Raw genomic sequence first — 26,974 nt, 5'->3', positions numbered from 1 at the left:
CTGGCAATGCAGCTTGGCACCTATATTTAACTGCTTTGATGCTTGTGTAACCTCCGCTGAATCAGAAATACTTTGCCTGCTGGAAATGGTTTTCAGGGTTGTACAATGAGGTTTTCATTAAGTAGACAAACTGAAAATGAACTGCAAAGCCACGGTTGTTTCTCTTCCCTTTCCTTCCCTTCCCTCCCCTTCCCTTCCCTTCCCTCACCCCTCTCCACCTTTCCCTCCTTCTCCCCTCCCCATTCCTCCTCCTCCTCTTATTTGATAGGAACCTGAAATTTATGCCTTATTTCATTTACATGAAAGAGACGAATTGCTGGATTGCTGCTTTATTTAGCTGAAGGAGAACCTCAAAGATGAACTTCTTTATGTAATTTTGTTCACTGTCATCATGTGTGAGCCTTCATTTTTTGAAACGATCTATATAGCATCAATTTTCATTTTTCTCTTTTTTCTGGCAATATTAAAAAAGTGAAAATAGAAGTAAGGATGGAAAAGTATACAGGGACAGCCTCCTACCCTTTCTCTCTGAGAAGTTATTGTTCTGGTTTATGATTTTTGTTAATAAGTGGATAAGATATTATCCACTTGTAATTGGGCTTCCAGACTAGAGGATTGGTTTCAAGCTGACAAAGACATGTTTGGTATTCATTTTAAAAACTATGGTTCTCATTTCATGTGAAGAGGAGATTCAAAGTAAGCATATATAAATAAACTCGTTCTGCTATTATTTTAGACAGCTTTCATTCAAGCCACATAGAGGTCTTTCAGTTGAGCTATAAAGTCATTGTGCTTGATTAAAATCCTCTAACTTAGTGTGTATTTATAGTAGCCATTGTTTGGTTTTGTTCGTATTGTTAAGTGACTGATTGTATTTATAAATTCTGGGCCTGGCTTTCCAAAGCAAAGATCCCAACAAGTTTCTGGTACATAAACTGTGAGAAAAATTCAATATTACTATAAACAAAAGTACAGATAGAGGTTACGTGAAGTCAAGTTGTTTTGATCTCTTGAAGAAACTTGATACTCAGAGACACATGTAATGATTACTGGTTTTCCATAGGCAGTCAGACAAGCAGGCTCGTCTTTAGGCTGGTTGCCTGCCTCTTCCAGCAGATATAACCAATTAGACAGAGGTGGTTACGTGATGTAACATTATCAGGAGAAACAATTCATGAGTCAAAGCATTCCAAGACATATGAGCTCTAGTCCAAAGAACAGTCTTAAGCTATATAAAGTGACAGCAATATTGTCAGCTAAATATAAACTCTAGAAACACAAACTTTGATGACTTGAGAAGAATCTGTTCCAGGTAGTCCTTGTTTTGTAAGAACCTCAGAAGGCCTTTGGAGACAATTTTGTGCTTTGGTGTGAAAAATTAGAAGGCTTAGCTAAGTCAGAATCCATTAATTGAGGTCCCTTCTTAGACATACTTCAAGGGCCTCAAGCATATTTTGCCTCCTCTCTGTTGACCTGACAGATAACACAAATAAGTGAGTTTGCTTCTAACAGATATTGCCTGTATATGTTACCATGTTATGTTCTGAAAGAGCCACTACAAACATTAAAAGATAGGTTTACAACCCTCCAACACAGCACTGGAGGCAGTTACCTTCTTTTTCTCTGAGTTTTCTCAGTTACTTATTAACTCATTTCCAAAAGCCCCAGATGAAAGAGAGACAAAAAAACCTGGCAGAAGCCTGGGGCAGTTTGGGGGTGGAGTTGGGGAGTGGAGGTAGTGCTGGATAAAACAATACAAAGAATCAACAACCACCCTCAGGCTTTACTCAAATGAAGCAGGAAAGCTTTGAAAGGGATGTCTTCATTTTAATGTCTGGAATTGGGATCCTTCCCCACCCCTCAATCCTTAACCGGGGGAATTAGAGGTACAGGAAAAAAGTTTTAAATTTTTTTTTGCCCTAGGCTGGGTGGACTGGCATCCTCTGTAGGGGTTCCTGAGTATTGTGCATTTTGGCAGCTGAGCATATCTGTTACTCATGCTTCTTAAAATGAGAGGCACTGTGTTATATTTTTGGAAAATTAGTTGTTTATTTCTCAGTATCAGATCAATTGCAGCATTAAATTAACAGTGAATTATTTGACTGAAATAAGTCTACCTTGGTAGCCTGGGGCTGAGTTGCAAAAGTAAATGTGAATATTGTCCTGAATTTTTAATTTTTTCTTTAAGTAAACCAACTATTAAATGTTGCTTTATGTTAAAAACAGAGCTTCTTTTGAATAAATGTGATACACTTAAAAAGTGAATGCCATTTGATAATTATCTTAGAAATAAAGAAATAAATTTTAAAAATCAGGTTAAAAATATTGTTCCAATAAATTTAGTGGCTCTTTTTGAAACTTATCTAAATCCGAAAGGATAGTTTTGAAATGGATTCTTCCCAAGCAGTAGTTAAAAAAAGTAATTTCAAGCGGCGATGCCTTATGAGAAAGTTGTTTTAAAATAATCCTAACCTTTAAACATATACAAATAACTGTTTCTTTAAACATCAGATTGGGCTGGTTTAAAATTCTAGAACATTTGATTTTCTGAGACAGAGGGATTAATGTATATATATGCACATCCTTACCATTTTATAAAGTCTTGGACCAGAGAATCTTAATTTCTTGTCAAAGAACACAAAGTAAATGTACTGTCTGAATAAGTTTGTAATGGCCTAAACATTCAGCTTTCATACTGGGGTTTTGGAGCAAAATAATTATCATCTTTCTAGAGATATTCCTACTGACTTCCTAGAAAACATTATCAATTGCTAGAGACTTATTTCCAACAATCTCATTCCCAAAAGTCCTAAGCCCTGAAGTTCTTCACGATGTCCTGGCATCCTGGGAATTCACTTGATCTTCTGGGCAGAGACATTTCAAACTCGGGGAACACATGATGGGAATTTAGTTTCATGTGTCCCAAAGATATGTAATTCTCTTTGGAGGTTTTACTTGATAATAGCTATGCCCCAGAAAACCATCTTGTTTAACCAATGTGATAAGTTGACAATGTAGTTTTTCTCTCTGATTATAATGTACTCTGTGTAGTCAATACACTAGTACCATGTGAGTGTAATTTCCTCTTTTATTTTATCTCCAATGCACTGTATTATAAATAAACAGTTAAAAAAAACACCAAACAAATCTGTTGCATCTCCTTTTAAGATTGTACCACTGTAGACACTTGTTCTAGTAAAGTAGAATTGGGCGCATTTGATTGCATTTAAATTTTTCATGCTTCAGCAGTTTGGCTGGGAGCACAGTAAAGAAAAATCCCATGAGCGAGGATAGTTTAGAATAATAGAACTTGATTTTGTGTATTATAGCGGCAACATTTGCGCTGCTTTAGTTAGGGTTGTGTCAGCACTTCCATTATAAACCCCTGTTTTCAGGGGGTATAACTAGGGAGATTTTTTTTAATACAAATTAAAAAAACAATTCATTTGAATGATTTTTAAGTTATAATAGTGCAAAAATAAAACAAAGTAAAGTCATATATAAATTGACCATCTCACAAGGATTTTGATTCTTTTGCTTATTAGTTTTATATGACAGCAGCTAAAGTAAGATGCTGTTCTAATATGCTGGGGGTGAAAGTTTTGGTAATGAAAAATTACTATGTGAGCATTAAAAATAAAAGTAAACATCCCACGTGACACTTTAAAACATTAAAACAAGTGTATATTTGATTTATGAGTTTCTAAAGGAGAGTAACCATGGTGCAATGGTTATGGTAAAGGCATTACCAAAAGTCAAGTATCTTCACAGCTTCCAGAATAGTTCAGTTGGTCTAGTAAAGTGTTTTAAAAGGGAAAGCCAAAGTAAAGAAATGAATGAGGATTTAATCAGGAAGTTGAAGCATTCTTTAATAAAGTAATTGTGCAAAAAGGAATCGGTAAATTGAATCTAATAATCAGTAAATTTAAGACTTGTTTAATAAACTGTGTTTTAAAAAGAATTTGTACACATTTTCTTTTTAAAAATACAACAAAGCTACCAAACTACAACAAGAACAACAATGAAAGAAGCCCACCAATTTTATCAAAAGGAAATGGCCTGCAGGGGGACAATACCATAAAAAATCACTGTTTTCTCTGTGAACAATATGCTGAGAGCTACAGTAAACTCAAGCACTTAAATAAAATATGATACGGTAAAGTATTCTTCTTGGAACACAAATGTTAATTCCTTTGCTAAAGGGAAGGGTTTCAAAGTTGAGTATGCCCTCCTTGGTTGTTAACAATAATCATTATTGTCCTACCTTCCCCCTCTCCTTGTCCCCTAATGATGGTGTGAACTGAGGATGAACAGTCAAATTTAATTTTGCTTTATTTTGGCAGCCTACCTTTTATTTGCAACCTTGATAGACATTTGTATTTGGAGGTGCAAAATAAAAGACAAATTGTGTGATGTTATAAATAGGTAGCTTTCCTGAATGGTCACTGGAGGAATCACCAGAAGACTGTTGATGAAGTAGAGGTGAAGCCTTTCCTCACTAATTGTATTCAGCGTGTAATTTCTAAACTTCCCTCTGAATTTTGATTTTCAATTAACACTCCCCATTTGAAGATAATTTTCTATTTAATGTAATTGCAGGAAATAATTTATTGGCTGATTAAGACTGAGGGCCCAGCCTTCCTTAAGAAAACACTCTAACAAACCAGCCTTTAAACTCAACTCAGCTTTGGACAGATTTAGTCTATTTTTACAGCTGCACGGTTGTGTTTAATTAGGATTGTGCACTATTGTTCATTGGTGCAGTTTATACTTGAAATTATTCTTAAGAGACTTTTCATTTTGGGTTTTGTGTCATGATTAATTTATACTAAAGCAACAATCACAGATATTGCTATTGGAAGGAGCCAAGTCACTTTATAATAAGAGGATGTTTGTTGGAGAGCTAAAGTCACTCTGAGTTTTGCCTTATGACTTCCAATTGTATGTAACTGTTTTTAAAAGCAGCAGTAAATTCATTCTTTTGTTTTCCATGTGAATGATTACGTTATTGGCACTATCATTATCTGGACTATGAAAACACTCTTGTTGTTCATGGTAAACTCTGGATAAACTTGCAGACCAGTTATAATTTGCCTGGTGTTACTGTAGGATTTTACAGTGATTCTTGTACAATAAGAAACATCCTTTGGTAACATTTTCTACACATGCATATACATTTTTCTATTTGTGAGTACTGATATAAATAAGTCAAGAATATACTTATCTGATTCTTTGATATAGTACTCTTTAGGACATTTGATTTCTTTCCCCTCAAAGAGAATATAGACGTTCTTCTGCACTTCCTTTTCCCCATGTTATTTTCTAGTATCAAGTCTAATGGATGAAATTTTATTATTTGTAGAATGATTATTATAAGTAGGTATCAGCATTTTAATATGTTTCAAAGCACTTCAAAAGCCTGTAATACTTTTATTTAGAACTGTGCATAATTAGATTAGCTGATCTTATATTAATTTTTTTCACTGTAGGATACTAAATCTGAACCCCCTCATTAATTGTGAGAAATTTAGCATTAGCTGTTAAATCCTATGTGAAACATGGGCTGCTACATAAAAACTACTGTTTAAATTGGAATTAACTTAATTATTTTTCTTTGCACTTGATATTTCCTTCACTGCAATATTCATGAAAGCATGTGACAGATTTGTAAATTTAACTGTTAATCTCAGATTTCTAGACCCTTTAATCAGTATTTATTTGTCTGTAGAAACAGTACTAGCAAGTTAATGATTTGCTAATTTGAAAAATGCTCATGTGGTTTCCTATGTTAACTGATTTGTGCATTTTTTAAAAAATGGTATGAAATCAATTAATGTTAAAGAGCAATTAAGGTGGAGATTTTATTCCTTCATTACACAGCAGTTTTAGAGCTGAAGATGCTATAAACCAAAAACAACATAAAGTTTTAGAAAAAATTCTCAATTGTCTCTTAAGTTATAAACTTTTGATGGTTTTGTTTCTAAACATTTTGCTAAGAAAATCATGTTGATAAAGCATAGAATGGAGACCTTGTGCAGAATGCAGTCAATGTTTACTTGTGGGTACATAGATGAATGTACAGTAATTGTTTTGCAGTTTTTTTAAGTTTATTTATTTATTTATTTATTTATTTATTTATTGAGAGAAACAGAGAGAGAGAGAGAGAGAGAGAGAGAGAGAGAGAGAGAGAGAAGCAAGCAGGAGAGGGGCAGAGAGAGAGAGGGAAAGAGAGAATCCCTAGCAGGCCAACATAGGGCTTGATCTCATGAACCTGAGATCATGACCTGAGCCAAAATCAAGAGTCAGATGCTTAACTGATTAAGCCACCTGGACACTCTTGTTTCTGCAGTTAAAAAAAATATGATGTATAGTAGGCATTTTACAATTTTCACAGTAAATGTTTTGAATTTTGTATGTACTTTCTAATATAAAATAGAGGCATAGGTATTTCATATACTCTATTCAAATGTTATAAAATTGTCCTAAGACTAATCTATCAGCCATTCAATCAATACGCCACTTAAAAGTTAAGTTAAAGTAGTTGACACATTTGGAAGATCTTTAGAAAAGGATCAGATTGACACTAAACAATGTTAGGACTAGCACTCATAGGTGTAGTTTACAAGGTATAAACTAAAGTCAGGACCAAATTTGCTTAGGACTTTCAACATGTATTGTGAATTCTCCTGATTATGTTTTCCCACATAGACTTCTTTTGTTCTTACATAAAGCATAAGAGAAATTTGGATATTTGTACTTTGAAATTATTCTTCAAACTGGCTTATTTGCCAGTTTATTCACTTATTTATCCCCCCCCCCCCCCGCATTGTTAGCCATCAACTGAATTACAATTAAGAAGCTAATAATCTAGTTGGGAGAATTGGGAGGAAAAATATACATATGCATATACTATACATTATGAAAAACTATTCCATGGAAATTTCATTTGTGGATGGAGAAGGGAGAAGATGTGTAGCAATTACTAGGAAGAGGTTTGCTGGGTTAAAAGCAGAGAGGGAGAGTGGTACAGATGAGCTGAATTTTTATCAGTGGTTTAAAGTAGCTCATAAACAACTTGAAGTTAGAGACCCTACTTTTTTTCCTGAATTAGTCAAATGTAAGGGATGGTTTGTTCTTTTGTCATTGACAGACTTTTTGAACCCGTGCTCTTTCTCTCTCTCCTGCAGAAGAATGTCTTCCAAGCAAGCCACCTCTCCATTTGCCTGTGCAGCTGATGGAGAGGAAGCCATGACCCAAGATTTGACCTCAAGGGAAAAGGAAGAGGGCGGTGATCAACATGTGGCCTCCCATCTGCCTCTGCACCCCATAATGCACAACAAACCTCACTCTGAGGAGCTACCAACACTTGTCAATACCATTCAACAAGATGCTGACTGGGACACTGTTCTGTCGTCTCAGCAAAGAATGGTAAGCTTTTAAAATCTGGCTACTGTCACTAAGCGTGTCCTTTAGTATGGCCTCATCACAAATACATGTTTTAGAGAAAGCTCAAAATACATATCATAGAATTATTTGTGTTCAGATCATGAAACAAACACCATGTATATTATTAATATTACTAATATGCTAGTAACTGGGAAAAATTGGAAAATGGTTTCTGATTTAGTTTTTTATACATTCTTAGGTCAACTTGCCAAAAGATATTTAATTTAATTTGGGGGAGGTTTGGTTATCTTATTTTCTGAATCTCTCTCTTTTTTTTAAAGTTTATTTATTTATTTTGAGAGAGAGGGAGAGAGAAAGGGAGCAGGGGAGGGTGGGCAGAGAGAGAGAGGGGGAGAGAGAATCCCCAGCAGGCTCCACACTGTCAGCTCAGAGCCAAATGTGGGGCTTGAACCCATGAACCCATGAGATCATGACCCAAGCCAAAATCAGGAATCAGACGCTCAACTGACTGAGCCACCCAGGCGCCTCTCTGAATTTCTTAATAAGGTGGCAAACTTGATAATAACACAAAATAGGTACAATCAAATAAAGCGTGGCTGTGTATTAACATTGAAATATTGTATTAAGCAAACATGTCTATGTGAATGAGGTCATATGGTGAATACATCTTCAGTGGAGGAAATGCAGGTATGTATCATTTTTAATGGTCATTTTTGATTTATGATAAAGCTTTTCTCACTTTGTGCCTATACATTAATTTCAAAAGGACGTGCAAAGCTCCTGAGTATCATTCAATCAGACTTCAGGAGTTTGCCCTGAAGATAGAAACATCAGATCCATGGACTGTCTTAGCCAGCTCTCCCATGCTAAATTCTGTCTCTAGCCATCAAAACAGAGGCCACGGTAAGTGGCATTGTCTAGTTTAAAGCAAAAATGTCCAATTTTTTAGCATCTACAACTGACCAAAACCTTAACATATTTTATTAGAGTAAGAATTGAAAACCTGTTTTACATTTCTTAACTTTTGGTTAATGTTAATGAAAGATATCTTAAGTGGCCTGTCATGAAAAGTTTTATTCTTTAGTAAAAAAATAAGGTAATATTTAAAAACGCCTTTACAACTGATAACCTATGTTTAAATTCTTGCTCTGTGCTTAATGCTTAATGTCGAAGACTTGATTCCATAAATTATGGAGGCAGACATTTTTCTTTCTCAGGTGATTTTGCAGGTACAACTAGTGCTCTGTAACAGTAGGTGAAAAGTAGGAGATTGGGAGAAAAATAAGACTTTTCTAGACTGTGAACTTAGGTTCACAGGGGATTATCATTACACAATTAATAGATACACTGGAAGATTTATTTTCCTTACATGGGGGAAAGAGAAAGTATAATAAGGCAAGACTAAAAGTTTTTCTGATTGAACTTAATCATTTTTGTACTTCCAAGATAGCAAGGGTGAAATAGCTAGTCACTGCCACTGGCTTTTTGAGAAGATAGTAGGGCCATGTTTTATTTTTATGTCATCAAATATTTATGGAGCACCTTTTCTGGGTTCAGTATTCTACTCGGTGCTGGCTGTATTGTGGTGGAAAAAAAACATGAATGATTATGCTTTCATGGAACTAATATCTAGGAGAGGGGACAGAAGTTAAATAAACACACATACATAAGTATATAATTAAAATTGTGCCATGTGTTAGGAAGAAAAAGAGCAGAATGCTATGTGGGAACATAATGGGATAAACCTAATTTAGAATAGATGGATAGGGATGCCCTCTCTGACTTAAGGATGATAGGAATAGCCAGACAAAGTTTAGAAGAAAGAGTAAAAATAGCAGAGGGAACAGCATGGAGGAAATATTTGAGGGGAGAAAAATATAGCTGAGTATCAGGAAATGAAAGATAGTCTTAGTGGCTGGAGTGTAATGAATGAGGTTACAGGGTAGCATCAGATATGGTTGGAGAGACTGGTAGAGGCTATATCCAACAAGACCATATAGATTATGTGATGGAAATGAGGTTTGCATCTAAGTGCAATGGAGAATCATTGAAAGGTTTTAGAACATTGCAGATAGATCACTCTGTCTGTAGTATGAATGGATGGAGAGAGAGTGAAAGGAGTAAGACCTGTTGGGAGCCTACTTAAGAAGTCCAGTTAAGAGATGGTAGTGGTTTGGGCAAATGGGATAGAGAGAAAAGATGGACTCAAGATCTATTTTATCACTTATGCCAAATATAGTCATGGACAAATAAAAGTAATGAAGCTGAAAAATATAGGTTGAGGCAGAAATAATACCCTTTAAATTTTACTTCTTTAGAGAACTGTAAAATTTTGTTTGTATCTTGGCAAGTGCCAAATTGCTTCAGTGAGTTATTTGCAAAGTTTTATGATCTAAACTTTTATCAGAAAATAGATATTAATAATTTGCTTACCAAATTTATATTAAGAGGGATTTATGGTCGTATAAAATAGTTTAAATTCGCAAATATGTTATATATTAGTATAAAAGAAATCATATTTGCTGGAAATGTTTTCAAACTTTCACTCTCTTTTGATATCAAGCACTGCTTTCCACTGGAGCCTTTGTGTATTCTGAATGTCTGGAAGCCAAAATATTTTGTTTTAACTCCCACTCTATAGTATTTCCCAGCTGTGTACTTATATGGTATAATAAAAGGATTTAACAAATGGGAAATAGCAGCTGCATTTGGAAATTCCCTTTGTGCTCCCTTTTCATTCGATAGATTCAATAATGTGTAACAACTGTAGCATCAGACCTGTAATGACTTACACTGCAAGTACCATATCACCAACCAGTTTTTCTTTATGGGGAAGAAAAACAATAGAAAGGATTTTAGGTTTCTGGGCAGTCCTGAAAACCTACATATAGAGTGTGTGTATATGTGTGTGTGTGTGTGTGTGTGTGTGTGTGCGCACATGCATACATGTATATGTGCACGCATGCATGTGTGTGTATGTGTTGGGGTGGGGAGACGACTAAAGTAAAATTTAATAAACATTTTACCTCATTCCACTTTCAAATAATTAAGAATCCAAAAGTATTGTCATGATGTTAAGTGAAACTTGGTTGTTCTCTTATACTTGTTACCCACTGTAATTGAACCCCATAAAATAGGTGTGGAGAAATAAAATTTTAAAGTAAAAAACAGTAACACAAATTCTATTAGCACCTATTCAGTTTCCAGTTATTAATTTTTTTGATGGCCTTCACTCATGAACAGTTAGAAACAGTCACTAAAAATTTCTTATCTCCTGGGTTCAGGAAGGGTTTAACTTTGAAATATTAAGACCACAGAAGAGCTTTATTGTAAAGAGGGGGTAAAGACAAAGCAGAGAAGTTCTGCTAATCCCCACTTCCTGATTAGAAAAAAAAATCTTGAAATGTTGAAATTCTGATTATTCTGACGTGGCGTTCCAACAAAATATGAGACCCCACAGTTTCAAACAAGGAAGATAATTCATTGTGGCATAAGCAAAGGAGAATAGAAATTTTAGAGTTTGACATTCAAAGACCAATTTGAGATTAAAAAGTTTTAGGCTCTGATTTTAATTATAATAGCTTATGCTATAGACACCAAAAATCTTGATTTTAAGTTTCGTGTAAATTGATAAATTCCATTTGAAGGCTGAAAAGCTAGTGTAAATAAAAATTTACTGTCCTTTTTCACTATATACAGCCACTACTATTTTCATTATGGTATGGGTGTGCCAGTACTTTTTTTTTCCCAGAGGAATATTGACACTGTCTCCTGATAGGTGTTTTTGTTCCCATAAGGACTGATTCATTAGACAGAAATAAATTCACATCATTTTTTCACGGAAAAAATGTGTAGTGTATCGTTCTATTCAATGTTAACAAGGATGAAGGAACATTTTATGGTTATATTTAGTGACTGGAGGTATGATCTGTGTGTAACTACTGTCTCCTAAAGATTACTTGAATATATAGCACCTACTAAGTTCCAGGCATAGGGACTTTCTTATGAATAAATCAGGAAAGAGCCCTGCTATCCTGGAACTTCTAGTAGTATTACAGACAATAAAGAAGTTTCACAGAGTGAGCCAATGTCAGACAATGATAAGTGGAATAAAGAAAATTAAATAAGAAAATGTGATCAAGAATGACTAAACAGTCCAGAAGGTCTTTTTGAAGGTGTGACTTTTGAGTTGAGATTTGAATGAGAAGGAACAAACTATGCAGAAATTTGGGGGAAGACACCCAGCTAGAATATACAGAAAGTGCAGCAGCCCTTTTCATTGGTGTATTTGAACAACAGAAAACAATAGAGTGACTGGAATGGAGTGGGTGTGAGAGAGAATGGTATGAGATGAAATCAAAGAGGAAGTCAGATGCTACAGACTTTGGGGGTATCACAGGCTACAGTGAGGTGTTTGGGCTTTACTTCAAGTGCAACAGGAAACCATTGGAAGATTTTAAGCAAGAGTCTAACATAATTTGATTTATGTTTTAAAAATCATATTGGCTGCTGTGCAGCATACAGATTGTGGGAGATAATACCAGAAACAAGGACACCTAGTAGGAAAATTATGGCAATAGTGCCCATGAGAATTTGAGGGTAAATGGAAGAGTGAACAATTAGAGAGGTTATTATTCTTCAAATTCCCCTAGATTCTGAAGAGGACAGGATTCACACAGAAGTTGAGGAGAGTATTTTAAGCCTTGTGGCCATGATATTAGTCAAGCGAGCAGAAATTTAGTTAAGAATGAACAGGAAATGAAATTGTGAAGATCAAGGAAGAGGGCCAAGGGTAGGCTTGTTCCTGGACAGAAAATGGTCCCATGTGAGGACAGAAGCTTTTTACTTAAGAGGGAATTGGTTGCAGGTGACTTCTGGGGCAGGCCATAAGGATGTGGGCGGAGTACCAACAGTATCTCTTACAAGATCCAAAAAGTGACAACAAGATTGTTGTGCTCTTGCTTGCATGCTTATATTCATATGTAATGTAAGTCAAAATGGGATTATATGCATCTGCCTTTCAATTTCTGGTGTAATTAAGTAAAAATAACCATGCTGGACCTTCAGCCCCAGAATATCAGAGCTTCGTATTTTAGAGATCTACTTAAATTCCCCTGAGTGAGTTTTATCTTTTAGAAAAGTTTTAAAAATATTTTTTCAGTGTAAATAAAAGATGCCAATGATGGCCTTTGCTGTAATTGAAAGAAAATAGTCATAGGCATGTTGGGATATTTAATAAATACTAGGAACAATACTGTCTTGCTCACAAACAATTTCTCTTTTCTGCCTTTCTTGCTTTTAGTCCAAAGAAGTTGCTAATCAACTCTGGAGTGTTCTATGCAGTTCATTTTGAGCCACAAAAATTCTGGTGTGAACTTTGTACTGTGACTGGGATTGGAGCTGTTGTCATACATGATAACATAGTCCAGGAATTTTGAGTGAGGATTTAATCCTTCTCCACCATTATTTATGTTGTGATAGGATTTTAAAAATTTTCTAATTTTTTAAGCTTTTAAAAGATTTTAAAAACTTGAGGTGTTGCCAGTTTTTGGTAAGATTTAGTCATTTAAGATAGTAAATAACACCCAAATGAAATGTATTTTCTCACTTTTATTGAGACTGTACTTTAGAAAGTATAGTGAAACCCACTAGTTTGCCTGGTCCCATTTTGTAATCTTAACACCTAAGACAAGATTTATGTGCATCTTTTTGTACCTGCTTGGTCTGTGAATCACAGGAAAAGAACCCATGAACTGACAAGGTTTAGACTTCCTGGAAAATTTAGTTACTACTCCTCTCATTTTAAGATTTTGGAAATTCATTCAATGTAAGTAAATTTCAAACCTAGACTTCTGGTAACAAGCGAAAAACTGTCTGCCCTTGTTTCCTGAGTTATGAAACAACATTCTCCAGGAAGCTCTGTGGTAGATTTCCCATTTTCTGTAAATTTGAAACTGTATTAGTACATAGTACTGTCTCTTTTTAAACCTATTTCAGAAATTTAATGACAGAAATGTACTTACAATTTGAACCAAAAAGTAAAACTATATTTTATTGCATGGTGTGGGTAGTGAAACAGACAACTGATGTTGTCTAGTGTTAACACAATGATCATCTTTGTATTTCTACACCCTGGTTATGTGCAGTGTTTCATTCCTGCTAATAAAAAAAATGTAGATCTTTAAAAAAAGATCTTTCCCAAATCTGGGTTCTTTACATTAAACAAAATGATTACTGGTATGCTACTTGAAAATATCTTGATGTTTATGGAAACTGGAATTATTTTATTATTAACTTAATGATATAATACATCTTTAAATACACTTTTTGGAAAAGTTTTCTTACCTAGCATATTATCAAAATCTTTATCAAAAGTAGAAACATTAACATGCTCTGGTATAGTTGGCTTTTTTCCCCCTTGGGCAAGAAGGAATCAGGTATGCATGCTGATTAACACACTCCAGTCATTAACATGTGATTATGTGGGCTGCATATTGAGCACCTGCCAAAATATAAAAATCCAGTACTTTGCTACATCTGTGCAAAGACTTTTTTTCATTTCTTTTGTATTTTGACAGTTCAAGGAATATCAGGCCCTGGTATTTTTTTTTTCCTCAGTGTAATAAAATTGTGTATACAAAATGTTTTCAAGGAGACAAGATATGCCATGTTTATTTTTATTTTAATCTTTTAGGCTGTATAAGAGCCAGTGGCTGGAGTTTGCAGAGCACTGACTATAACGTGAATCTCTTAACAAACTCCGTTACTAGCATTCACTTACAGTTTACAGCATTCCTTCATGTTCATAAGAATTATCTTTTCTGGGATTCAACCAATATTCCCCTAATTTGCTTCATTTTTATGTGATATCTTTATGCCTCAAAAATATTTTGTTTTCATTTCTTTCACCAATATGCTGCTAGTGTACACGTCATTGTGATGCCAAGGCTGCTCCTGTGGTTTGTTTTTTTCCTGTTGACTATACATATGCAAATATTCCTTCATGACCAAAGTATAGTTTGGGTTCTTTAGCATTTCAAGCACTTAGGAAAGGGCACTTTTCAATAATTGTTTAAAATAAGACTTGATTATTAATAGAAAATCTAGGATGATCTGGTGTAGCAAATCAACCTGATTGAGCCAGGCCTGGTCTAGATAGCTTTATTTTCTCGATGGATCCAAATGACATTTGAATACAGTAGACTATCTTTTTTTTTTTTTTGGATAGACTTTTTATCAAATTGATCAGTATTAATCAATGGAAGCTGATCTCAGGACACCAGTAATTTTCTGATTAAAGCAGAACTCCACAGTCTATATAAGTGGTTCTGATTAATGTACACTTTCTTGTACAGAATTCCTTCTTGCCTAGTGATGATTGGGATACATCACTATAATGCAGTATGATAACGGGAATAATGAAATCTGTGCATTCCTATAAGGCTTCTAAGCAACGTGTTGTAGAGAGCAATGTATATATTATACAGCATGCAGTCTTTTCCATGACTAATTTGAACTTTTCATGATTAGAATGAGATATGAATCTTCAGGTCCTTCTATATCAGTTTGAATAAGATGGTAGTACTTGTGATAGGGAGCATTTTGCTTTGGAAGGAGGAAGCTGGGATTGTATTTTCACTCCTCCTGTTCTACCTTCTCACACTAATTTGGATAGGGTTGCTTTCCATAAAGGCAACTTTACCATAATGAATCATTTGGAGATGAGATTGAAAGGGCTCTCTTTGATTATTGAGTCAAACCACCTGCATTAAGCAGGAAAGAGCCTACTCTGTTCCTTACATGAACATACCCAATCTTTCTTGAACACTGCTAATGAATGTGCCTTAATTATCTTGATATGCAAATTATCCCACTGTTTGATTGTCCTCTGCAATAAGAAGTTTTCCTTGCTTTCCAAGAAAAATGTAACCTTTTAAAAGAAGAACAACTTCAAGCCATTATTGCTTTTGTTAATATACCTTTCAATGTGATGACACTTATTTTTTTATATTATTAACCTTTTAAGTATTATTTTGGTATTACTGCATTCTCATGACCTCTAGGCATTATTTTTCTAGGTGATGCAAATTGAGTTCAATAATATATCTCTGTGTAAACCACATTCTCAAATCCAAAGTATAAATTATAAACCTTTGATAATAAAATTTTACAATCAGGTAAAAATTAGAAATGAATATTTATACATTTCATTTATCTTCTTTATATTTCATTACCATCCCAGAAAATGGGAAACCTTATTTAATAAAATGATTGGGAACTATTTTGTAAACTTTTGCTTTCATTATAATTTAACTCTGATTTGTTTTCACTGCTGGTGTACTGAGAGTACCTAGAATACAATATTCTCAAGTTCACCAAACTTCTGGGAAGAAATGTGCCCTCATTTAAGCATAAATAGATTATGGTGGCATAATAGAAGAGATTCATTTACCTTGAAACACACAAAATGAACATTTTTTTTTTTTGGCAATTACTGTTATTTAGGAATTTTTTGTTTAGCTCTAGTGGTGACTTAGTAGCTTTTTTACAGAAGGACTGGGTTAGCTAAGATTAAGCTAATGTAAGCCATAAACAAATTGAGAAAAGTTTGCTCCTGAATTCAGAGTTAATATGTGGCCTTCAGTTTTTGAAATTATTTTGTTCCCGGTGTGCTTCTACCAAACATACCTCTCTTATTTTTTTTTTTTTTTTGTTCTTATACTGGCATATCTTGTATAGGGGTTGATTATAGTTTTTTTTTAGCTTTCTGAAATTGTGAGTAAGAATAGAGTTTTGCTGTCCTTTTGACTATTGTCCTTGGATCCATGAGGATGCACACAATAAAGCAAGGAATGACCTGAATCTGAGTTTTTTGAGTATTTGGAAATTAGAGAAAAAAATGTAAATTCATGCCTATGTTCCCTACTGGCTGCCCCTCGAGAAAGAGCCTGGGTTCTAAGACTGTAGGTGAGCCATCAATTCCAGGTTGTGTGCTGCACCCAGGTATAGCAATGTAAGGCTTCCAGACATTGAGGGCATCTGAAGACAGAATTAGACCTCTACTTACTGCTTTCTGGTAAATTGGTGACATTTTTGTACCTACTTTCCCTTTTCCTGGAAATGTAAATACAGATAGATAGAATAGATGTTTTATTAGCAACACAGTCTCTGAGGTATCATTTTTAGTCTCTTTGTACTTGTTCTGTGTGTTAAAAGCTTAAATCAGAGAACTGGAGAGGTGATTTTAAAATTTCTGGGTTACCAAGAGTTTCTTGTTAATCCTTTACATGTATGAAATTTGAAGGCTTTTGTGGTATAATTCTCTAAATTGGGACCCTCACTGGACAAGATCCAGTGAAGAGAGGAGGTGTTGGAATCCCCAGAGCAGTTGTGAGGTCTCAGTGTGTATGACAGAGGCAGAAGTTTGTTCTCTAGTTGTTCATCTCTGGACAAACGAGGCCATGGGAGGACTTCACTGTCAATAGAGCAGGATCTCTGTTAGGTAACAAACGGATTTAACAGGACTTGATTGGGATCTGGTCCTTTTTAATATTAAGAATTGTGAGATATAAAGGGCATATGCTGAACTATTTTTTATGTGACCCCAGTCTCATCATTTTCAGATAGACAACCAAGACATAGGTAATTATTATACTGATATTTGTTTCCGGGGGGGCTTAATTACTACCCTTTCCCTAGTGAGTCCCAACTACCTTACCTTTTTTCCTCAAAGTTTTAATATCTCATTTTTTCTGAAGCTACTCTGATACCCTTGAATGATTGCAGATCCCTTTCCCTTACAATGGCCCAGGTTTCTGTCTTGAATTATGGGGAGGTTTCCCAGAAGCTGGATTAAATGGCATTTCAACAGATTACTTGTGTCATACTACAAGCCCTTCTTTTCCCTGTTAATTCTGAGCCAGTGTCATACAAGAGGTCCCTGGTGCCCCAATTCTCCTATTTTTAAGGCTATTTGCCTGTTTGGAGTATAGGTTAGGAAGGTTTTTTACTTCACCTCCTTTGCTTCAGCTTCAAAATTCTGGTGTCTGGGTTTGTCCACTGTTTCAAAGGGCTCTTCATTATTCCTCATTTGGGTGATAGCTAAATGGGTTCCTGGTGATCTTACTGATACCTGGATCCAGTGATGTACATATAATTTAGGTATCTACCATAGCCTTTGGTTCATTTAAAGCGTACTAGCTGCTTTGGTGACTCTATATAAAAAATACAGTTATTTTCATAAGTGCACTGGTATCTCTTTAATGGGGAAGAAAGAGAAAAACAACTGCAGAAAAGGACACCATGAAGATAATAGACTTGACACTAGAGTAAGTATTTATCTCATAAGAAAAGCTCTGTGGAATTGTTTGAGACTCTCCATGCAAAGAAACTTGCTCTGTTAAAACTTGTCCAATTATACTTCTCTAACTTCTGCATAATCACACCCCTTATTCCCTAAAGCCTCAGATTGTAAAAAGCAAGCAAAGAAACAAAAATTCTTGATTTAGTGGAAATGTTTTCCTTGAGATTATTTAGAGGAAACATAACTTAGAGGAAAAGACATCGCCTTATTTATCTCTGTCACTAATTTGCTGTGTGACCTTACAGAAGTCACTTTATATCTTTGGACTTCAATTTCCTCATCTCAAAAATGAAAGATTTGAGCTGTAATCACCAAGTCTCTTGCGGCTTTTAACTTTCTGGGCTTCAAAGTTGAAACTGTCTTAGCCAACTCAACCTAGCCTGGTAGTGTTGTTTAAGTTGAGTGTCATATGGTAGTTTGAATACTAATGAATTGCCAGATGAAAGTAACTGTCTGGAGTTGGTAGGCACACAAATCAGCTAATAGCTGAACCTTGATAGAATGTTGTCCCATGTGCCTGAAAGATCTTCTTACTGTTCCATTACCAAAAAAAATCATAAAATATTCTCATCTCTGGGGCTGCCTGTCCCATGACATTAGATGTTTAAAGTATGATGTCTCTAAGGCAGTGGTAGTGTGCCTTAATTCTCTGTTGTTTAGAATATTGAGTACATTCAGTTCAGGGCACTACTATTTAAGAGCGGGAGAAACAAATTAGAACACATTCAAGGGAGAATGATCAGGATGGCTGAACCATGTCTTATGAGGAAGAAATCAGAGATGTTTTGCCTAGAAAAAGAGAAGATATAAAGGTAGTATAATAGCTGTGTGTTTTAAAATGTTGTCGTTCTGAATGTTTACATGGGATATAAGAAAGGTTGAAATATTATTAATATTTTATTAACATTAATATAATAATACTCCATAATATTCTTTTGTTAATATTCTTACTAATAGGAATGTTTGGCAACCCTGCACAGATGGAATGGACTGCTTTGGGAGGTATGGAGGTGTTTAAGGAGAGGCCAAAAAAATTACTTGTAAGAGATATTGTAACAGTGAACATCACTACCACCAACATCACCATTTAATGAACACTTACAATGTTACAAGCACTGTTCTAAGAGTTTTTATTTTTATTAATTCATCTGTTTTTCCTAACAATGCTATGAGATAGGTTCTGTACTGCTGTTATCACTTCCATTTTATAGATGGGGAAATTAAGACACAGAGAGGTTGACTAACTCACCTGTGTTATATGGCAGGTAGATGGAAAAATTGCGATTTAACTGCAAAATCTGGCCCAGAGAGCCTATGTTTTCTTAACTATTGTACCACCTTTTTCTGCACAGGGTATGAATCTTAGGTGGGATTGAGCAATTGGATTTTTAACGACCTTTGAATCTTGAGATTTTGATTCAGTATGTGAGGGTGATATGTATAGATGAGGCAAAGCTTTTCTATGTGCTTGTCTTGACAAGTTGGGGAATTTAGTATTTTTTCTGTATTTTATTTCCATTTATTAAATATCATGGTGATGAGGACATTTAAAAAAACTTAGTATTGTGATTTTTTTCTTTGAATCAAAATAACACTTTAAAACAATAGCTTTTATTTATTAGACTTGAGGAATCATGACACTGTAGTAAATAGTGGTAATAAATTTATATTCTGATGAATAATGAATAAATTTATTATTATTAAACAGTATAATAATAGTGTAAGGTGGCATGGTTTTGTGCCAACTTTGAGAATGCTATATAAATCTAATATATTCTACCAAGTTTCAGGGTTTTTTTTAAGTTTATTTATTTTGAGAAAGACAGCATGAGTGAGTGAGAGTGGGGCAGAGAGAGAGGAAGGGACACAGAGAATTCCAAGGAGGCTGTGCACTGCCAACGCAGAGCCCAACGTGGGGCTCGAACCCACAAACCATGAGATCATGACCTGAGCTGAAATCGTGAGGCCTGAACCCATGAACCATGAGATCATGACCTGAGCCAAAATCAAGAGTCATACACTTAACAGACTGAGCCGCCCAGGTGCCCCCAAGTATCAGTTTTAATAAAAGAGAAAAAGAATAAAACTTTGTTTTACTCTTAGAGTTAATGATACTTTTATCAAGAATAACCTGCTGTTAATTGGAACCAAATTCAGTATTTTCATTTATTTAAGCTTCCTTACACCAATGCTTTTCCTTAAAATATGTCACATTAGAGAAAAATGTACTTCTTCCTCTGAGAAAGAACCTATAAATGTTAGCAATTTAGTTTTCAGCATATTAAAAAGGTTACAGTTCCTTTGTTAGCAAGAAGTTATTGGAACCTAGATTAGGTAAAGCTTTATCTGTCAGTCACCCCATAATACTGTAGTAGAATATGTCTTATACCGCACAGTTGTCAGGTAGTTTTGGGCTCATCAAAAAAGAGCGTTTGAAGTGGGGAATCAGAAAAGCAGTACGTATCTAGCACATATACATACATATGTGTATATATATACATATATATATATATCTTGATATATATATCTTAATTAAAATACATGTGTATGTGTAATGTAACTTGAATGGTTAACTGAAACGTAACATATATAAAATGCAGTGCATACAAAAGGAGGGGTGTAGAGCCATCTGTTCTGGCAGAGAAGACTGATCACTGACATGGCTGAATTGGTAGTACACCAACTTTTAGTTGGTTTTATTATTGTGTTTAATTTCTTTACAGACATTGCATCCCATTAATTTCCTTCAGTCAAAGACTACCAAGAACACATCTGTAATGGAACAAATTGGTTTTATTACTCATTACAGTCGGGAGAACACACACCACAGGGAATCATCGAATGCCTCAGTAAGAAAGTATTCAAAAGAACATTTTGTAGGATTTGGGTTTTGTTTGAATGATTTGAGGTAGGGTTTAAGGAAACAGAATCTTGCTGTAGACTGGAGGCTGTCAGAAATCAGGGACAAACCTATAATTTGGTATCCCAATAATCTTATCTGGGGGGGGCAGGTAGACTAGAATGAGGATAAAGCTGTAATTGGAAAGGCAGTATAACTGAAATGGAAAACAAAAACAAAAACAAAATGACAACAGGAGTGCAATAAGACTGGACACATTTAATTCAGCCTTGCTAGTGGGTGGAGGAAAGAGTAAGAGAGAGTAATATTCTGTCCCTACAGTTAGGTTGGGCAGCAGGTAGGGAAGTTGATTCATGCAGCTGCATAGAGAGGCTATTTCCTAATCATTTCTCCCAGCACCAGTGACTTCCATTTGTATGTAGGTTTCAACTCCATTATGTAGGGCAAGATTCCATTCCTGACCTATGGTCTTTGCTTGTCTCGGTTCCTGACATCTTGTCTGACTTTTGCAACCTCAGCCTACAGTTCTCCTCTGTTTGCAGTTATGACTACCCTTTCATATTCTTGGTCAAGGTGCAGTTGGCAACCCAGATGAATTAGAGCAGTAGTGTACTGTAGCTGCTCCAGGACAGAACGGAGATAACCCATATGCAGTTAGGTTAAGTGGGATAGAATGTATCCCTAGAAAAAGCTAATTACCAATGTTAAGGTTACTGGGGTTTTGTGAGGGGTCAGGTCTTGGAATTTGTTTGGGATGACTTTATATTAGTTTGTGATTTTTTGAGCATTGATATAGAAGAGAGTAATGTCATGTAGTATTTATTTTTATACTTAGATGAACAAGAATAAATTAAAACCTAAAAATGGTGCCAGTGGTCATCATGACTGTATTTTCAGAATTAAAAATGGAAACACAAGACTATTGGACAAAGGGCGTTTGAATTTAGTAAGAGTAGTTATCATTGTTCTGAGCACTTTATATACTATTCATTTCTTACAGCAACTATTTGAAGATATAATATTAACTCCATCCCATAGAAAGGCAGAGTCTAAGTCCCACCCTCTTGACTATGTGCCAGCTTTGGTGTCTTACTATTGAATAGATTGCACTGACAGTTACATGGCATGACTCTTCAGACTAGGTTAGAAATAGTGATATAGCTTTCATCTGACTCTTTGTGGGGGTATGCACTCTTGGCAATCTGAGCTACCATGTAACAAGTCCAACTAGTCTGAAGCTAAAATCTTGGAGAGAAAGATCATATGAAGGGATCACATAGAGATAGAGGAAGATGTCCAAGAAACCCCAGCTTCCAGCTCCACACTCTTGAAGTGCTCCCATTTGTGAATAAAGAAGCTTTGAGATGACTCCAACCTTAGCCACTGACTTACTGGCAACCTCATGGGAGATCTTGAGACAGAATCACCCAGCCGAGATGCTCCCAAATTCCTGATCCACAGAAACCATTAAAAAAAGAATAAATGATTATTATTGTTTTAAGCCCTGTCTTAGGGTGATTTTTATACAATAGATAGCTAATATAGGGTACTTCTTGGTAACTCTTAGATTAGGGTTAATAACAAAGTGGAATTCCTGTCTCAAAGTAGGTAAAGTTCCTCTCTGGCAATGCAAGGTAAAAACAAAAAAAAAATATTTAGAAGGTAGGTGTTATTGGAATTGTGGCATCTTTTACTGTTGAGAGTGACTTTATTATGGCCTTGTGGAATGGGAAAAGCACTGGATTTAGAGTCAGAAAACCTACATTTGGAGTTGCGGCAAGATGGCGGCTTAGGAGGACGCTGGGCTCACCGCACATCCTGCTGATCACTTAGATTCCATCTACACCTGCCTAAATAACCCAGAAAACCGCCAGAGGATTAGCAGAATAGAGTCGCCGGAGCCAAACGCAGACGAGAGGCCCACGGAAGAGGGTAGGAAGGGCGGCGAGGCGGTGCGCGCTCCACGGACTGGCGGGAGGGAGCCGAGGCGGAGGGGCGGCTCGCCGGCCAAGCAGAGCCCCCGAGTCTGGCTTGCAAAAGCGGAGGGGCCGGGCGGACTGTGTTCCGACAGCAAGCGCGACTTAGCGTCTGGGAGGTCATAAATTAACAGCTCTGCTCCGAAAGCGGGAAGGCTGGAGGACAAAGGGAGGGAGAGCTGCTGAGCCCCCTGACAACAGAGCTCAGTTTGGTGGGGAACAAAGGCGCTCGCCAGCGCCATTTCCCCCGCCCATCCCCCAGCCGAAATCCCAAAGGGAACTGGTTCCTGCCAGGGAACTTGCTCGCTCCGCACAAACACCCAACTCTGCGCTTCGGCGGAGCCAAACCTCCGGCAGCGGATCTGACTCCCTCCCGCTGCCACAGGGCCCCTCCTGAAGTGGATCACCTAAGGAGAAGCGATCTAAGCCTGCCTCTCCTGCCCCCGAGCACCTTGCCTACCCACCCCAGCTAATACGCCAGATCCCCAGCATCACAAGCCTGGCAGGGTGCAAGTAGCCCAGACGAGCCACACCACCCCACAGTGAATCCCACCCCTAGGAGAGGGGAAGAGAAGGCACACACCAGTCTGACTGTGGCCCCAGCGGTGGGCTGGGGGCAGACATCAGGTCTGACTGCGGCCCCGCCCACCAACTCCAGTTATACACCACAGCACAGGGGAAGTGCCCTGCAGGTCCTCACCACGCCAGGGACTATCCAAAATGACCAAGCGGAAGAACTCCCCTCAGAAGAATCTCCAGGAAATAACAACAGCTAATGAGCTGATCAAAAAGGATTTAAATAATATAACAGAAAGTGAATTTAGAATAATAGTCATAAAATTAATCGCTGGGCTTGAAAACAGTATACAGGACAGCAGAGAATCTCTTGCTACAGAGATCAAGGGACTAAGGAACAGTCACGAGGAGCTGAAAAACGCTTTAAACGAAATGCATAACAAAATGGAAACCACCACAGCTCGGCTTGAAGAGGCAGAGGAGAGAATAGGTGAACTAGAAGATAAAGTTATGGAAAAAGAGGAAGCTGAGAAAAAGAGAGATAAAAAAATCCAGGAGTATGAGGGGAAAATTAGAGAATTAAGTGATACACTAAAAAGAAATAATATACGCATAATTGGTATCCCAGAGGAGGAAGAGAGAGGGAAAGGTGCTGAAGGGGTACTTGAAGAAATAATAGCTGAGAACTTCCCTGAACTGGGGAAGGAAAAAGGCATTGAAATCCAAGAGGCACAGAGAACTCCCTTCAGACGTAACTTGAATCGATCTTCTGCACGACATATCATAGTGAAACTGGCAAAATACAAGGATAAAGAGAAAATTCTGAAAGCAGCAAGGGATAAACGTGCCCTCACATATAAAGGGAGACCTATAAGACTCGTGACTGATCTCTCTTTTGAAACTTGGCAGGCCAGAAAGAATTGGCACGAGATTTTCAGGGTGCTAGACAGAAAAAATATGCAGCCAAGAATCCTTTATCCAGCAAGTCTGTCATTTAGAATAGAAGGAGAGATAAAGGTCTTCCCAAACAAACAAAAACTGAAGGAATTTGTCACCACTAAACCAGCCCTACAAGAGATCCTAAGGGGGACCCTGTGAGACAAAGTCCCAGAGACATCACTATAAGCATAAAACATACAGACATCACAATGACTCTAAACCCGTATCTTTCTATAATAACACTGAATGTAAATGGATTAAATGCGCCAACCAAAAGACATAGGGTATCAGAATGGATAAAAAAACAAGACCCATCTATTTGCTGTCTACAAGAGACTCATTTTAGACCTGAGGACACCTTTAGATTGAGAGTGAGGGGATGGAGAACTATTTATCATGCGACTGGAAGCCAAAAGAAAGCTGGAGTAGCCATACTTCTATCAGACAAACTAGACTTTAAATTAAAGGCTGTAACAAGAGATGAAGAAGGACATTATATAATAGTTACAGGGTCTATCCATCAGGAAGAGCTAACAATTATAAATGTCTATGCACCGAATACCGGAGCCCCCAAATATATAAAACAATTACTCATAAACATAAGCAACCTTATTGATAAGAATGTGGTAATTGCAGGGGACTTTAATACACCACTTACAGAAATGGATAGATCATCTAGACACACGGTCAATAAAGAAACAAGGGCCCTGAATGAGACATTGGATGAGATGGACTTGACAGATATATTTAGAACTCTGCATCCCAAAGCAACAGAATATACTTTCTTCTCGAGTGCACATGGAACATTCTCCAAGATAGATCATATACTGGGTCACAAAACAGCCCTTCATAAGTTTACAAGAATTGAAATTATACCATGCTTACTTTCAGACCACAATGCTATGAAGCTTGAAATCAACCACAGAAAAAAGTCTGGAAAACCTCCAAAAGCATGGAGGTTAAAGAACACCCTACTAACGAATGAGTGGGTCAACCAGGCAATTAGAGAAGAAATTAAAAAATATATGGAAACAAACGAAAATGAAAATACAACAATCCAAACGCTTTGGGACGCAGCAAAGGCAGTCCTGAGAGGAAAATACATTGCAATCCAGGCCTATCTCAAGAAACAAGAAAAATCCCAAATACAAAATCTAACAGCACACCTAAAGGAACTAGAAGCAGAACAGCAAAGGCAGCCTAAGCCCAGCAGAAGAAGAGAAATAATAAAGATCAGAGCAGAAATAAACAATATAGAAACTAAAAAAACTGTAGAGCAGATCAACGAAACCAAGAGTTGGTTTTTTGAAAAAATAAACAAAATTGACAAACCTCTAGCCAGGCTTCTCAAAAAGAAAAGGGAGATGACCCAAATAGATAAAATCATGAATGAAAATGGAATTATTACAACCAATCCCTCAGAGATACAAACAATTATCAGGGAATACTATGAAAACTTATATGCCAACAAATTGGACAACCTGGAAGAAATGGACAAATTCCTGAACACCCACACTCTTCCAAAACTCAATCAGGAGGAAATAGAAAGCTTGAACAGACCCATAACCAGCGAAGAAATTGAATCGGTTATCAAAAATCTCCCAACAAATAAGAGTCCAGGACCAGATGGCTTCCCAGGGGAGTTCTACCAGACGTTTAAAGCAGAGATAATACCTATCCTTCTCAAGCTATTCCAAAAAATAGAAAGGGAAGGAAAACTTCCAGACTCATTCTATGAAGCCAGTATTACTTTGATTCCTAAACCAGACAGAGACCCAGTAAAAAAAGAGAACTACAGGCCAATATCCCTGATGAATATGGATGCAAAAATTCTCAATAAGATACTAGCAAATCGAATTCAACGGCATATAAAAAGAATTATTCACCATGATCAAGTGGGATTCATTCCTGGGATGCAGGGCTGGTTCAACATTCGCAAATCAATCAACGTGATACATCACATTAACAAAAAAAGAGAGAAGAACCATATGATCCTGTCAATCGATGCAGAAAAGGCCTTCGACAAAATCCAGCACCCTTTCTTAATAAAAACCCTTGAGAAAGTCGGGATAGAAGGAACATACTTAAAGATCATAAAAGCCATTTATGAAAAGCCCACAGCTAACATCATCCTCAATGGGGAAAAACTGAAAGCTTTTTCCCTGAGATCAGGAACACGACAAGGATGCCCACTCTCACCGCTGCTGTTTAACATAGTGCTGGAAGTTCTAGCATCAGCAATCAGACAACAAAAGGAAATCAAAGGCATCAAAATTGGCAAAGATGAAGTCAAGCTTTCGCTTTTTGCAGATGACATGATATTATACATGGAAAATCCGATAGACTCCACCAAAAGTCTGCTAGAACTGATACAGGAATTCAGCAAAGTTGCAGGATACAAAATCAATGTACAGAAATCAGTTGCATTCTTATACACTAACAATGAAGCAACAGAAAGACAAATAAAGAAACTGATCCCATTCACAATTGCACCAAGAAGCATAAAATACCTAGGAATAAATCTAACCAAAGATGTAAAGGATCTGTATGCTGAAAACTATAGAAAGCTTATGAAGGAAATTGAAGAAGATTTAAAGAAATGGAAAGACATTCCCTGCTCATGGATTGGAAAAATAAATATTGTCAAAATGTCAATACTACCCAAAGCTATCTACACATTCAATGCAATCCCAATCAAAATTGCACCAGCATTCTTCTCGAAACTAGAACAAGCAATCCTAAAATTCATATGGAACCACAAAAGGCCCCGAATAGCCAAAGGAATTTTGAAGAAGAAGACCAAAGCAGGAGGCATCACAATCCCAGACTTTAGCCTCTACTACAAAGCTGTCATCATCAAGACAGCATGGTATTGGCACCAAAACAGACACATAGACCAATGGAATAGAATAG

General features: G+C 36.5%; 1 protein-coding gene across 15 annotated transcripts in view; it reads left to right on the top strand.

The window, feature by feature from the left end:
• The window catches only part of SOX6 (SRY-box transcription factor 6), a 619,212-nt gene that overhangs the window by 249,009 nt on the left and 343,229 nt on the right, over positions 1-26,974 (top strand). For all 15 annotated transcript variants that reach the window (XM_043580746.1, XM_043580741.1, XM_043580744.1 and 12 more), the window contains one exon: positions 7,188-7,428. In XM_043580746.1, coding sequence (XP_043436681.1) covers positions 7,192-7,428 — 237 coding nt within the window. In that variant the 5' untranslated portion in view covers positions 7,188-7,191. The remainder of the gene's footprint in view (positions 1-7,187; positions 7,429-26,974) is intronic.

The sequence above is a fragment of the Prionailurus bengalensis genome, chromosome D1 (assembly GCF_016509475.1).
Source record: "Prionailurus bengalensis isolate Pbe53 chromosome D1, Fcat_Pben_1.1_paternal_pri, whole genome shotgun sequence".
NCBI classification, from domain to species: domain Eukaryota; kingdom Metazoa; phylum Chordata; class Mammalia; order Carnivora; family Felidae; genus Prionailurus; species Prionailurus bengalensis.
Note: the sequence above shows the minus strand (reverse complement) of the source record. Positions and strands in the feature narration are given on the sequence as shown.